General features: G+C 42.1%; 1 protein-coding gene and 1 long non-coding RNA gene across 3 annotated transcripts in view; one reads left to right on the top strand and one right to left on the bottom strand.

Moving 5' to 3' along the window:
* Positions 1–6,731, top strand: part of AE7 (MIP18 family protein (DUF59)) — a 54,741-nt gene extending 48,010 nt beyond the window's left edge. Inside the window, exon 5 of one of the 2 annotated variants that reach the window (XM_086512789.1) lies at positions 6,352–6,731. In XM_086512789.1, coding sequence (XP_086368915.1) covers positions 6,352–6,359 — 8 coding nt within the window. In that variant the 3' untranslated portion in view covers positions 6,360–6,731. Of the gene's footprint in view, positions 1–6,340 lie in introns of both variants that reach the window. The other variant, XM_086512788.1, reaches the window with a different exon arrangement.
* A 2,683-nt stretch (positions 6,732–9,414) lies between these two features.
* LOC147458026 (uncharacterized) lies at positions 9,415–12,602 on the bottom strand. Its single transcript, XR_015188179.1, has 2 exons — positions 11,199–12,602; positions 9,415–10,950 (listed from the first exon to the last, which is right to left on the bottom strand). It is a non-coding gene; the product is annotated as an uncharacterized LOC147458026 (long non-coding RNA).
* Between the last annotated feature and the right edge of the window lie 663 nt (positions 12,603–13,265).

Genomic DNA, 13,265 nt, shown 5'->3' with positions numbered 1-13,265 from the left:
ATAAAACATCTGATATCTTTAACCTGGCATGAAAAACACCAGAAGTCAACCGTTATCAATAAAGGATGCAAAAAAGCATCGCTAGCAGATCTAGGAGATCACCATGATGGGGTTGCTATCGGAGATCCCACATTCGGAGATTGCTAGCAGATCCAGGATATCACTGTGATGGAGTTGCTATTGGAGATCCCACACTCGGAGGAGGCTGTTGTCTGCCATCGGATATGAGAGGTTGTGGCATGTGCCATTGTTTTCAGCCATATCCGTCCATCTTCCACTGCCACTTCGACATTTGGCAGGTCGGACCTAGCAGTGCCCGATGCCGAGTTGCTCGACAGCAGCTTGGACACGAGAGATGTTGGGTTAAAGGCCTAAATAACCCCTTTTTGTACATTTTTATACTTTGTTCAGGTTCAATATGAACCTGGACACATTTTTTAAAGGTCACTTATAATAAAAGTGGGAAAACCCAAAACTCACTTATTGAGTTTTCCCCAAAAACGTGAGCTCTCTCTCTCTCCCTCTTCTTCTGCTAGCGCTTCCTCTCCTGCTGCTCTTCGCCTCCCCTCTCTGCACACACACTGCACTTCCTCGCCTGCTCTTTCACTTGCACACACCGCCGCGTGCTCATCAACTGGTATCAGAGCCCGATTAGGGTTTGCCCCCAAACCTGCAAACGCTGAATTTCAGCCAAGAAGGTCAACTTTATCGCGAGATTTTGCAATTTCGTCGCCAAAGGACTCGTCCCCGGACACCAGAGAGCTCTCGGCAACTCAAATTGACCTAAAACAGGCTGAAATTAGGTCAAAAACAAGAAATTACAGGTCATTACAGCAAAACGCAGGTATTGCAAAGCATGTATTAAGGTGTGGGTTCGCATTCCCTCGGTCCCCATTGCCCGAAAACACTGAAATTGCCGAAAACAGGTCGTCAAAATAGGTGTTTCCAACAAATTTCAGATTTGCGCAGGTTTTTTGCAAGTGTATTTCGATGTATATACAATGGGGAAAGTGCAAATCGCTCTAATTTATGAACATTGACCTCGTCTTGCCTATGTATGACCATCTGTGGGCCAATTTCATGCAAAATTGATGCAACAAATTGGGGCTTTTGCTCATACATGCTTCTAAAGGTTGTGTTTTAGCCTTATGTATGTCTTGTGAGGGTAAAAACAACCAAAATTGTTGTTTTTGGGCACAAATTAGCTCGCTGAAATTTTTTGCGCAGAAAATTCATAACTCGATTGTTGTGCCTAAATTGACCCGTTTTGCCTCGAATTACTCCTGTGACTATTTGGAGTTGTTGTACACACTCTTGTGAGGCTGTACTTCGTTTTTGGTGCGTTGTGCCCAAAATTTCAGCAAGTTAGCTCTCCTTTTGTGCAACTATGGCGTCATCCTCCTCGGACGTGAAGAATCTCTTTGAGATCCGGCGCTTCGAAGGTACAGGTTTTGACCTATGGAAGGACAGAATTCAAGGAATTCTCTTCCTTAAAGACTGTGACAGGGCATTAGAGGAACACAAGCCAGAGGACATGTCTGATGATGCATGGGCCACTTTGAACAAGAAGGCCATTACTCACATAAAGATGGCCGTTTCTGATGAGATCTTGGTAGATCTCAAAGGTCTTATGACTGCTTTTAGTTTGTGGGCAAAGTTGAAGGCAACGTATGAAAATACAACGCCGGTCAATCAAGTGCATTTGATGCGAAAACTTGTTGGCATGCAATTGGATGAGTCAAAGAGCGCTGCAGAGCACTTGTCGTCGTTTACAGGTACTTTGTCGCAGTTGCAGGATTCAGGCATGCCTCCCTTTGATGATAAGCTGAAAGCTATCTTCTTGCTTATGACCCTACCTAATTCTTGGGAGACATTGGTGGTTTCACTGTCTAATAACCCCAATCTGACCTTTGATGGTGTTAGGGGTTCTATTCTCAATGAGGAAATCAAGAGGAAAGCAGGTGGAGAGGGAGGCAGCTCATCCAACATCGTTAGAGGCAGGACAGAGAAGAAGAATAACTATGCACAGAGGAGTAAGAGTAAGAGTAAAGAAAGGGGAAATGCAAGCAAAGGCAAGGGTGATGTGACTTGCTATCAATGTGGCAGGAAAGGTCACAAGAAACCCGATTGCAGGTACTATAAAGCTGAGTTAGAAAGAAAAAAGAATGGCGGAGACAAAAAGAAAGAGAAGAAGGAAGTCAAGGCAGATGCACAGGGTAGCTCAAAGGACAAAGAGAAGGCCAATGTGGCTTCTAGTGTCGTGATTGAGGAGCTGTCAGATGTAGAGGACATCTTATGTGCCACTTTGTCAGATGATGATGCTTATGACTTTGATGCCTCTCTAAATGTTCATTCACAGGACATGCAGATCACCAAGAGTGATCTTATTGATGCTTTGTTGACTGTCAATGATGCATTGTCCGAGACTTGGCTTGTTGATTCCGGTGCTTCATTTCATGTGACTCCTATCAAGGAGTGTTTCTCTACTTTTGATGCAGGCAAGCGTGGCCATGTATACCTTGGAAACAATCATGCATGTTCCATTGAGGGTATTGGCACTGTGCATCTCTCCATAGATGGCACAAATGAGCTTGTCTTGCATGATGTTCGATATGTGCCGGGAATCAAGAAGAGTCTGCTTTCTGTTGGTCAGATGGATATGCATGGTTACAGCATCTTGTTTGAGAGAGAGTCATGGAAAATGACTAAAGGCTCAAGGCTGATTGTAAAGGGCACAAAGAAAGGGACGCTTTACTGCATGCATAGAAAGGCCGTGTTGGGCAAGTTTATTGCATTGGCTGAAATTAACTCTCACATGGAGTTGTGGCACAAGAGGCTTGGCCATATGAGCCGAAAGGGCCTTTCTAAGCTTTGTACTTTGAACAAGCTTGATGCTAAAGGCACAAAGCTTGACTTTTGTAATGAATGTCAATATGGCAAGCAAGTAAAGCATTCTTATTACTCTGTTGTCTCTCGTAAATCTTGTGTGCTTGATCTTGTATATTCCGATGTATGTAGCATGCCTACTAAGTCTATGGGTGGTGCATGTTATTTTGTCTCCTTTGTTGATGATCATTCTAGGAAAATTTGGGTTTATTTTCTTAAGTCTAAGGATGAAGCCTTTGCTGCGTTTAAGAGATTTCATACATTTGTGACCACCCAAATTGGTAGAAAGCTAAAAAGCTTGCGTATAGACAATGGGGGGGAGTACACAAGTGCTGAATTTAACGAGTTTTGTGAAAATTTGGGCATTAAGAGGGAGCTTACTGTACCATACAGCCCCTCTTCTAATGGTGTGGTTGAAAGATTCAATAGGACACTTTGTGAGAGGGTGAGATGCATGCTGTCCACAACTAATCTCTCTCATGGATTTTGGGGAGAAGCTTTGAAAACTGCAGTGCATATATGCAATCGATCCCCTCACATGTCTTTGAAAGGTGACATCCCTGAAGAGGTTTGGTCTGGCAAGCCTGCTTCATATGATCACTTACGCATTTTTGGTTGCGAAGCTTTTGTGCATGTAAGACCGGAGTTGAGGAGTAAACTAGATGCGAAGTCCATTAAAGGCCTCTTCATGGGATATGGTGAAGAAGGCGAAATGGGTTACAGGATTTGGTTACCTCAGCTCAAAAGGGTTGTGCGTAGTCGGGATGTTGTTTTTAATGAGGCAAGGCTGCTTCAAAACAATTGTGTCTCAAAGCATGACCATAGGAGGGTGAAATTTCAGCATGACCAGCCACCTGTTAGGCCTATTTTTGACCCTCAGGATGCACCATAAATGGCTGAAAATGTAGATGATACAATGGTGTTTGAGCCAGATGATGTTGGACAGCAAATTGAGGCTCCTGAAGGGCATTTGCAGCCAAGAAACAATGCTGAAAATGGTGCTGAAAATGATGTACAACAGCCCATTGTTGATGATTTTGTAGTGCCACCTGATGTAAACCCATTGCCGGATAATGTGGATCATTGGGTGAGACGGTCTACTCGTCAAAGACGGCCTGTGAGTCGATATGACCCCTCTTTGCATTACATTATGTTGACAGATGAGGGAGAGCCTCTTACGTATAAAGAGGCAAAGACATGTGAGTAAAGCGACAAGTGGGAGCTTGCTATGCAGGAAGAGATTAAAGCTTTGCATGCTAATCATACTTGGGATTTGGTTGAATTGCCCAAAGGAAGGAAAGCTATTCCTAACAAATGGGTGTATAAAATCAAGACTGTTGATGCAAAACCCAAGTATAAGGCAAGGCTTGTGGCAAAGGGATATGTTTAAACCAAGGGCATAGACTTTCAGGAAGTGTTCTCTCCTGTTGTGAAGATGATCACTTTGCGTGTATTGTTTGCCATTGTGGTTGCTCTTGATTTGGAAATGGACCAAATGGATGTACACACCTCTTTCTTGCATGGTGATATGGAAGAAGAGCTTTACATGAAGCAACCCGAGGGTTTTGTAATCCCTGGGAAGGAACATTTGGTATGTATGCTCAATAGAAGCTTGTATGGGCTGAAACAATCATGTAGACAGTGGTACAAGAAGTTTGATTGCTTCATGCTTAAACATGGTTACAAAAGAAGCCATGCAGACCATTGTTTGTATACCAAACGTGATGAGGATGGCAGCCCTATCATTCTTGTGCTCTATGTAGACGATATGTTGATAGCTGCAAAGAAAAAGCAGCACTGTTGATGCTCTTAAAGGGCAGCTGAAATCTGCGTTTTCAATGAAAGACCTTGGGGCAACTGAACATATACTTGGAGTGCGTGTTACACGGCAAAGAGACAAGCGCCTATTGTATTTGTCGCAAGAAAAGTACATTGAAAAGGTGTTGGACAGATTTAACATGGCTGAAGCAAAGCCTCTTGGTGTGCCATTATAGCCATATGTTAAAATCTCCAAGGATGATTGTCCCAAGTCAAAGGAAGAAGCCAATGACATGCAAAGTGTGCCTTATGCTTCAGCTTGTGGTTCACTTATGTATGCTATGGTTGCTACTAGGCTTGACATAGCCCATGCAGTGGGAGTTGTGAGCCGGTTTATGGCTAATCCAGACAGGTTGCATTGGGATGCAGTGAAGTCCATTATGAGGTACTTGAAAGGGACTAAAAACAAATGCCTCTGCTACGGTAAAGGACCAATGGAGTTGAAGGGATTTTGTGACTCTGACATGGCTGGTGATGTGGATACACGGAAATCCACAAGTGGCTATGTATTTACTCTTGCGGGAGGTGCTGTTTCATGGTGTTCTAGATTGCAAAAGATTGTTGCATTGTCTACGACAGAGGCTGAATATATTTCAGCCATTGAGGCTTCCAAAGAAGCTATTTGGTTAGCACGCCTATGCAGTATGTTTGGTTTGCCTGCCAAGGCACCTATGCTTCGTTGTGATAGCCAGAGTGCCATATGTCTGGCAAAGAACGCCATGTTTCATGCACGCACAAAGCATATTGATGTGCAGTATCACTTCATACGATAAGTGCTTGAGGATGGCCTTATTACATTGGTTAAGGTCCATACATAACAAAATCCAGCCGATGCTCTCACTAAGTGCTTACCCAAAGCACAACATCATCTATGCATAGAGATGGTGGGAGTCACGTAGCTTAAAGGCGCCATTTATGCCTTTAAGTGGGAGGTTGTTGGGTTAAAGGCTTAAATAACCCCTTTTTGTACATTTTTATTCTTTGTCCACATATTTTGAACTTAGACACATTTTTTAAAGGTCACTTATAATAAAAGTGGGAAAACCCAAAACTCACTTATTGAGTTTTCCCCAAAAACGTGAGCTCTCTCTCTCTCTCCCTCTTCTTCTGCTAGCGCTTCCTCTCCTGCTGCTCTTCGCCTCCCCTCTCTGCACACACACTGCACTTCCTCGCGTGCTCTTTCACTTGCACACACCGCCGCGTGCTCATCAAGAGAGACTGCATAGTGTAGATGGGAGCTGATTGGGGGACCCGTTGCTGTAGAGTGTTCGAGGGCAGATGTGAGCTTCCCCCAGTGACAATTCTAGCTTTCTGGTTGAAGCTCATACACATGGTCCGAGGCTAGTATGATGTAGCTTTGACAATGCATAGGGACAGTGCAAGGCTTTCATACAGCTGTAGCGACCAGGGCTGTTCTTCACGGCGTCCAGGGGCTCTTTTTCACGCCAAAAAAGTCTCTCTCTCTCTCTCTCTCTCTCTCTCTCTCTGTGTCTGTATTCCTTAAGAATTTCAGGGTTTTTGTCTTGCATCTTTTATTGCCTATTTGGCACGGGTGATGTGATTTAATGCGTATCAAGCCCCCATTTGAGAGAGAGAGAGAGAGAGAGAGAGAGAGAGAGAGATCTTTGAATTGCAGTGAACAAACAGCTAAATGACAAGGAGAGGATTGCAGCAGCATTGGAAAATCCAAATCTCTTTGAACTTGTCGAGGAATGTTTGGCTCCAGCAAGCTACTAAATATTTTGATTTACATCAGAAGCCGTCACTGTGAAGTCTCTCTCTTTTGAAAATTGTTTGATACTTAGCTCGTGGTTATGTACATATGGAGTTAAGAGGAAACTTTTTGACTTGGCACATTCTTGATGTAGCAAGTTTTGTAGTATAGGAAACTTAAGGCCAAACAAATCCTGTATTAGTTTCTTTCTTGTATACAGCTCAGTTGTTTCTCTCTCTTGAAGATTTGATTGTGTTGTAAGTTGTGGAACCAAAATTCCAATAATTGTAGGCTAATACAAGCAGTTTGGCAATGGTGAGAACAAAAATCTTTTAAATGAAGGTTTGTTATTCCTTCCTTTTGTGTATGGAATTTCTGAGCTCTGTTGGTTAGGTCTTTGAGGTCTCTTGGGATTGTTCCTATGACGTTAAAAACTTCTCCTCCCTCAAAAAACACCCACACAGCACATTGTGTGCATGCGTGTGTAAATAAAAAGAGGAAATTGGAATAACCTTTCTATCAGCCAAGTGTGGTAGATTGATTATCCTCAAAAGATATATCGCATGAGTCTTGAAGAGAGTTCAAGACTCATGCGATATATCTTTTGAGGCCTCTTGGGATTGTTCATACTACGACATTAAAACCTCCCCCTTGAATGATGGGTCTTGAGTTCCATAACTAGTGCGATATATCTTCGAGGTCTCTTAAAAGTTTCCCTGTCGTTAAAACTCCTCTAGGTGCAAGAGCTTTTTTTCCTAGTAAGCATAAACAGGGGTGTTCCAAGAAAGAATAGTCTAGGTTTTGAGTAAGATAGCCAAGTTGGCATCTTGTTATTATGGCTTGCCATTGTGTGTGTATATGTTGCTTCAAATAGCTACCCAACATTATTTAGGACCGGTGAATCTGACATACACTTAGTATTTTAGTGAAAACCTTTCCGCTTTATGTTCGTTTAGTTCTTACATCGCCTTTGTCTGCATCGAGCGTAGGTGTTATGTTACCAGCTAAACACCTCCCTAAGAATATCATCCAACCGAAAATCACCCTCACCCTTATATCCCGTACGTGTTCTCATCTCCCGTTCTTTGTTGTGCAAACCATAAACCCTCCCCTTTTTTTTGCACCAAGTTCGCACCCAAAAGTTCAGTTTTAACATAGAGTGGGGTTTGTATTCTAATCAACCTCAAAATTGTGGAACTTTCTACACTTACAGTAGGTTGGTAATAGGATAATATATCTCCTTTAGGCCTTGTTGACCAAGTAAATCAATTATCATGAAATCAAACTTGAGTTGATGCTTAGTGTTGTTTGAAAAGTTCAATTTTAGAGTTTGTTTGCTCAATTATGACAAAAATACTTGCCTAACAACGTTGAAAATTTTAAGTAGATTTTATCCTCATTCACTATCCTCGCATTGATTCATCAACGGGTGTAAGAAATTTGATTTTGGGATTGTCATGTTAATTAGTTATGGCCCATTCACAAATAATCAAGCATGCGGTCCAATGCCAAATTCTAACTTCCATTCTTGAGTAATGATGTAAAAATTGAGAGAGAGAGAGAGAGAGAGAGAGAGAGGAGAATACGACCGATAAGGAAATACCCTATGTGAGGTGGTCTTTTGATTATATCCCATGTTTAAAAAAAAACAGTAACATATTAAATACTTGTAAAAGTAGTATTTGATTGTGTATTGGGAGCTTGAGACCATTTGAGGATTGACTAGGCAACCCAACATAAGCAACATCAAAACTGCTACTCCTTGACATGATTAAGTATTTGCCTACTTCTTACTCTCAACAGTTGTCTCATGGTCTATCATGTGTCAAAGCTACATAAAGCTTACAATGATGATATCTCTTCTTTGATTCCCCCATGTGGTTATAAGAATGAAATATATGAAATAGATCCCAAAGATTATGGACAGCTAGGCATACATGTATCACTTGCCATTTTAACTAGTTTGATGAAATTATGCACCTGCATTAGTCTTAAAATGAGTTGAATGGAAAACATATAACTTTTATTTTCAAAGGATCCATTGAAGGTCCCAGTAGTAGGTTGGACTTGGTTAATAGATAGCAAGACCATGCAGAAGCTTACAAGAGAGTAGAGCCATGTTGGCAAACTACATTGGCACATGTTAAGGTTATTCATTGACAATCTCTATTTTTTAGTTCAAGATATAAACTAAGTTTTGTGAAACTGAATTTTAAAAAATGCTTAACTTTGTTGTTCGCGATAATGGTATCAAAAACCTCAATTTTGAGAATTTTTGACATATGAGCATAATACAAATTGGGTTGTTGCTCAACAAGGTAGTTTTGGGGTGTGAACAAAGTAACAAGAGGTATCCCATTTTCTAGTGGGAGCAAAGCTATGTCCATGAGCATAATCAAACATGCATTGGACATTCATTAAAAGAACCACATGATTTCATGTTAAATTATGAGAAACGCACTATCCCGATATCCTCATGTAACTTTAGGATTGTCTTTAACTTGATTAGTGGGCTATCGTGTTATCAACGGAGTATATCCATCTATGTTTATATACGAGTAGATGGACTCCAAATTCCATCACAATCATGGAGATTTCAAATTGTACCATGGCTTGCTTGGATATTACATTTTCTAAAAGGTTTGCTTGTTGAACCAAAACACTCTTCCCGAAGCCATGTATGTGGGCACCTCTTCTTCCATATTAACCACCCTAGTGAATCATCCATGTCTCTCCTCTTGTGTGTGTGAGACGAGGATGTAGTCAAAACCCTTTTGATCGACACACTTGTTATAGCTATTTGTTATTATGGGTTTGCCAAGAATCTATGTTGGGTTGTCCTTCATCCACTTGTTCATTGCTAGAGTGGGCAACACTGGATCCATTCTACTAGTACCGATTTCTTTGCACTGCTTAAGTGGCACTTCTTTATTGGTTGGAGTGATTGAGGGAGGTGATACAAGTACTTAGATATGCTCACATATTAACACTAAAGATTGGTAGACAACACTATCTTGGTATTGTTGCAAACCATTTTCTATGAAATTACAATAGGCTAAATTTACCAATCAATGCATGTTGACATAATTGCTACCATTTTAGAGGGGGGTGTGGTGGCACTATAGTTAATACCTATGGTGCATGTACTGTATCCTGAAAGTAATGTTCAATATAAAGGAGAGCAAGAAAAATCAACAATGTCTGAAACATGTTTCACATAGCTATGCTTGTTTCTTGAGCTTCATGCCAAATGTGTTCACGATAAAGCGCCCAATCCTTTGCCCTCCTGCATTTGCCTCCACCATTGCAAAGATTTCATTTAGATCAGACCCGGTGAGTTGCTTCCTATTTTGTGCGAGCTCTGGTGTGAGAACAGAATTCAATGTATCTTCCACCTTGTCCTTGAAGGTGTCCAATGGAAAATCAAGTAAAACTCTAGCATCCAATGACTTCCTTGTGAACAGATCAGACAATTACATCAGCAACGGCCATTTAGAGAGCTTACATACACAATCCCACTATTATTTATCACACAAATGAGATTTTTTTGCAAACAAATCATGTGCTAGCTCCAACACAGATCCATCACTTCCATCCATTTGAAGACACACAAATAGCGCAGCTTCACTCGTGTTGCCACTACCAAGTAGTGTTTTTCTGTCTTCCTGCTCTCGTTGGTGAAATATACGGGTACCGGGGGCAGAAACATTCAGCTTGTCTAGAATCTTGGATCAATAACGTAGATTTGCCTGCATAAAATTTATAGCTTGCTGTTTGTCTGTCTCGCAATAGCTGTCAAGTCATTGAAGACTCACAAAAACTTCACTCATTGCCACTACCAAGTAGCGTTTTTCTATCTTCTTGTTCACGTTGGTGAAATATGGGTATCCGGGGCAGCCAACATTCAGCTTGTCTAGCATCTTGGAGCAATGAGCTATAAGTTTTTGCCTATATAAATATATAGCTTGCTGTTTGTCTGTCTTGCAATAGCTGTCAAGTCATTGATGTCAGCTGCCAGGCCTACCACCTGTTGATCAATGTTCTGGAGTTGGCGAACCGTGTGCATATTAATCCTTACGAGCTCCGAATCAATCGTTGTGCACTTCAGAAAAATCCTCCCATGGCTCCACTTATGATCTGCTGTAAATTAAGGCTGCTAATGTGTAATTACCATTTGTGATGTTGGTGTCCCGCTTCGTCACATAGACTTGAAGCTCGCTCGTGAGAGAAACTTTCTGTGAAGAAGTTATGAATGTGTAGCTACAAAACCTTCCTGTAATGCTTCTTTATAGATGTGTTCCAATGGCACAACCATTGTCTCTGCAGCTTTTTTGATATTATCTTGCACTCTAGCCTTGGGGTTGAGGACATACTCAACATGTTCTAGAGATGAGTGACATGCTCCCATAACACATTTTCTTATCTTGTTCATTATACCTTGCACAAGCAAGCATTTCTTGCTTTCCTCTAGCGTCATCACCATTATATCCACCCATTGCCTCTCAACCAACGGTTTGTGCCATCAACTCTCACTGAAACAACACAAACTTTGTTCTCTTCAAAGCATACCAAACATTTCCAAGTTTAAAGCTTGGAATCTTGGACAGGAGCTGAATTACATTGAGCATGCTTTTATCAGTTAGTTGCATTAATCATGAAAGCATAAAACTGTATTTTTGGGATTTTTGACATTTTGCAAACCCTCAATCTTGTTTCATTACAGATGCTTCAAAACTACTTGTCAACATTGGCAGCGACTAGGAGAGGATTAAAATCATACCTGATGGTACCGTGTGCATACTTGAATTTTGCACCCCTGTAAATGTATCCTGCAGATCCTCAATTTGTTCCAAACAGCTCATTTTGCAGGAAAGCTGCACTATGACTTGTTTTGCTTGTGCTCTTGATCAAAGGCCTCGTTAGATGGTAGCAATATCCCCAACATAGCCCAATGGATTGGGAGAAGACATCTTCTCAATCTTGGGCACAATGTTGATCATACTTATTTCATACTCATCCTATTGCCTATAGTTTCTTGTTGTTCGTGTTGTCTTTTCGTCCACCAATTGTCATCTTTAGAGATCTGTATGAAGATACAAACAAACCTTGCTCAAACCATTACATGTCCAACGTGGTACTGTTGGCCAAAACCTCATCAATCACATAGTCCACACCAAAGTGGAAGGATGCAAGAGTTGGTTGGTATCTTCATACAAGTCTCTAGAGATGAGGAACATGAACGCAAGCCATTGTGAAATTCACAACACTTGTCCCTGCAGCCTTGTTGTGATCATGGCCTGATAGCATCGACTCTGTGAGCTCCTCGATGGCCATGACCCATTGCTGCTGAATATTTTGTTTGCAACACCACCATGGCCTGGTCTTTGTCCTCTCTGACTTGACTAAATCCTGAACCTCTTGCACAAGGAAAGAACTAGCGAATGATTTGCTAGGACATCTGCCAAGGCAATACCCAATACATCGTTGATTTGCTTCAAATGAGCCACCCATAGTGCTACCACTTCAAAGCACATGTTGTGACCTCTGTCTTCAGGCGACTCTGGTAGTTCAGCTCCGATTATTGGTTCTTTCAAGAAACTTTCACACTCAAAGCTATGACATTGACAATGTCCTCTGCCTGGAAAATTAGCCAGAGCTGACAAGACACCACCAATGCTTATATAAGGCTTTCACCTTAAGATGGGTAATTTTGCTATGCTTGATTGCCTCTATATTGTCCTCAGTGAGCTCCGCTGACGTTTCAAGGTTCCGAATCCTGGATCTTGGTGCTTGGAGCAGCCTCACCAGTTGACACTCATCATTGCTTGAACCCCCTTGCACAGTAAGTGCTTCGAGGCAGGTTCTCCCATAGCTTCCCATAAGCTCATAAGCTCCTCTGGAAAAGCGATTTTCAGTGGCGTATCTTCTCATCCGTAAGGCCATCGCCGATGGCCAGGGCTTATTTCTGGAAAAGCCTCAAGCTCCAGATCTTGCAATTTGGGTGCAGCCGCGAAAATTTCAGCTCCACATTCGTGAGAATTGTATGTGCAGGTTCTCCAAGTTGCAGGCAGAACTAATAAATGCCTGGAACTTGGACAGGACTAACAATTGCCTGTAACTTGGAGATCCTGCACATACAATTCCTCTAGAAAAGTGCTTTGCAGTGGCGGATCTTCTCCTTCCTAAAGCCATCGCTGACAGCCAGGGCTTGTTTCTGGGTAAGATGACAAAGCCCCAAGCCCCAGATCTTGTAATTTGGGTGCAGCCGTGAAACTCTTCAGCCTGAGGAATTGTCTGTGCAGGTTCTCCAACTTGTAGGCAGGACTGACAATTGCACTGCTCAACATCTCCTCCTCTTCTTGGTCTACGTAACGGCCATTGAGATATGCAGCGCCAGCAAGAGGGAGTCGGAAAGAGCTGGATGAATGGCCAAAACAACCCTCCAAGCCAGAAAAAAATTCAAGGGACTCGCTCGCTTTGAAGCCCACCGATCCTTGGCAAGGCCCGGTGTTGCGACAACCGCTAGAGCCCTGTCGAGGAGGAGATTCTCCACCTAGCCATTGAGATAATGAGGACTGCCCTTCATGCCCAGACTTTATAAATGCCCAGACTTTATAAATGTGTGGCTTCTACATTGGTCCGACCATCCGGGCACTACGACTGGACGATCTCCCATTGAACCTCGTCTTCATGGCTCTACAACCGGAGGACAATCGACCTTGTCATAGCCGGTACAGGGCTACATGACATTATGGCCCCCCTCCCCAGAAGAGTTTTCGTCCTCAAGAATAGAATGGAAAAACTTCTTGCAAATAGCACTACATCATTCCCAAGTTCTTCATCTATG

The sequence above is a fragment of the Adiantum capillus-veneris genome, chromosome 5 (assembly GCF_014529385.1).
Source record: "Adiantum capillus-veneris isolate H3 chromosome 5, ASM1452938v2, whole genome shotgun sequence".
Taxonomy (NCBI): domain Eukaryota; kingdom Viridiplantae; phylum Streptophyta; class Polypodiopsida; order Polypodiales; family Pteridaceae; genus Adiantum; species Adiantum capillus-veneris.
The sequence above is the reverse complement of the archived record's forward strand: the minus strand, read 5'-3'. Positions and strand labels throughout refer to the sequence as shown.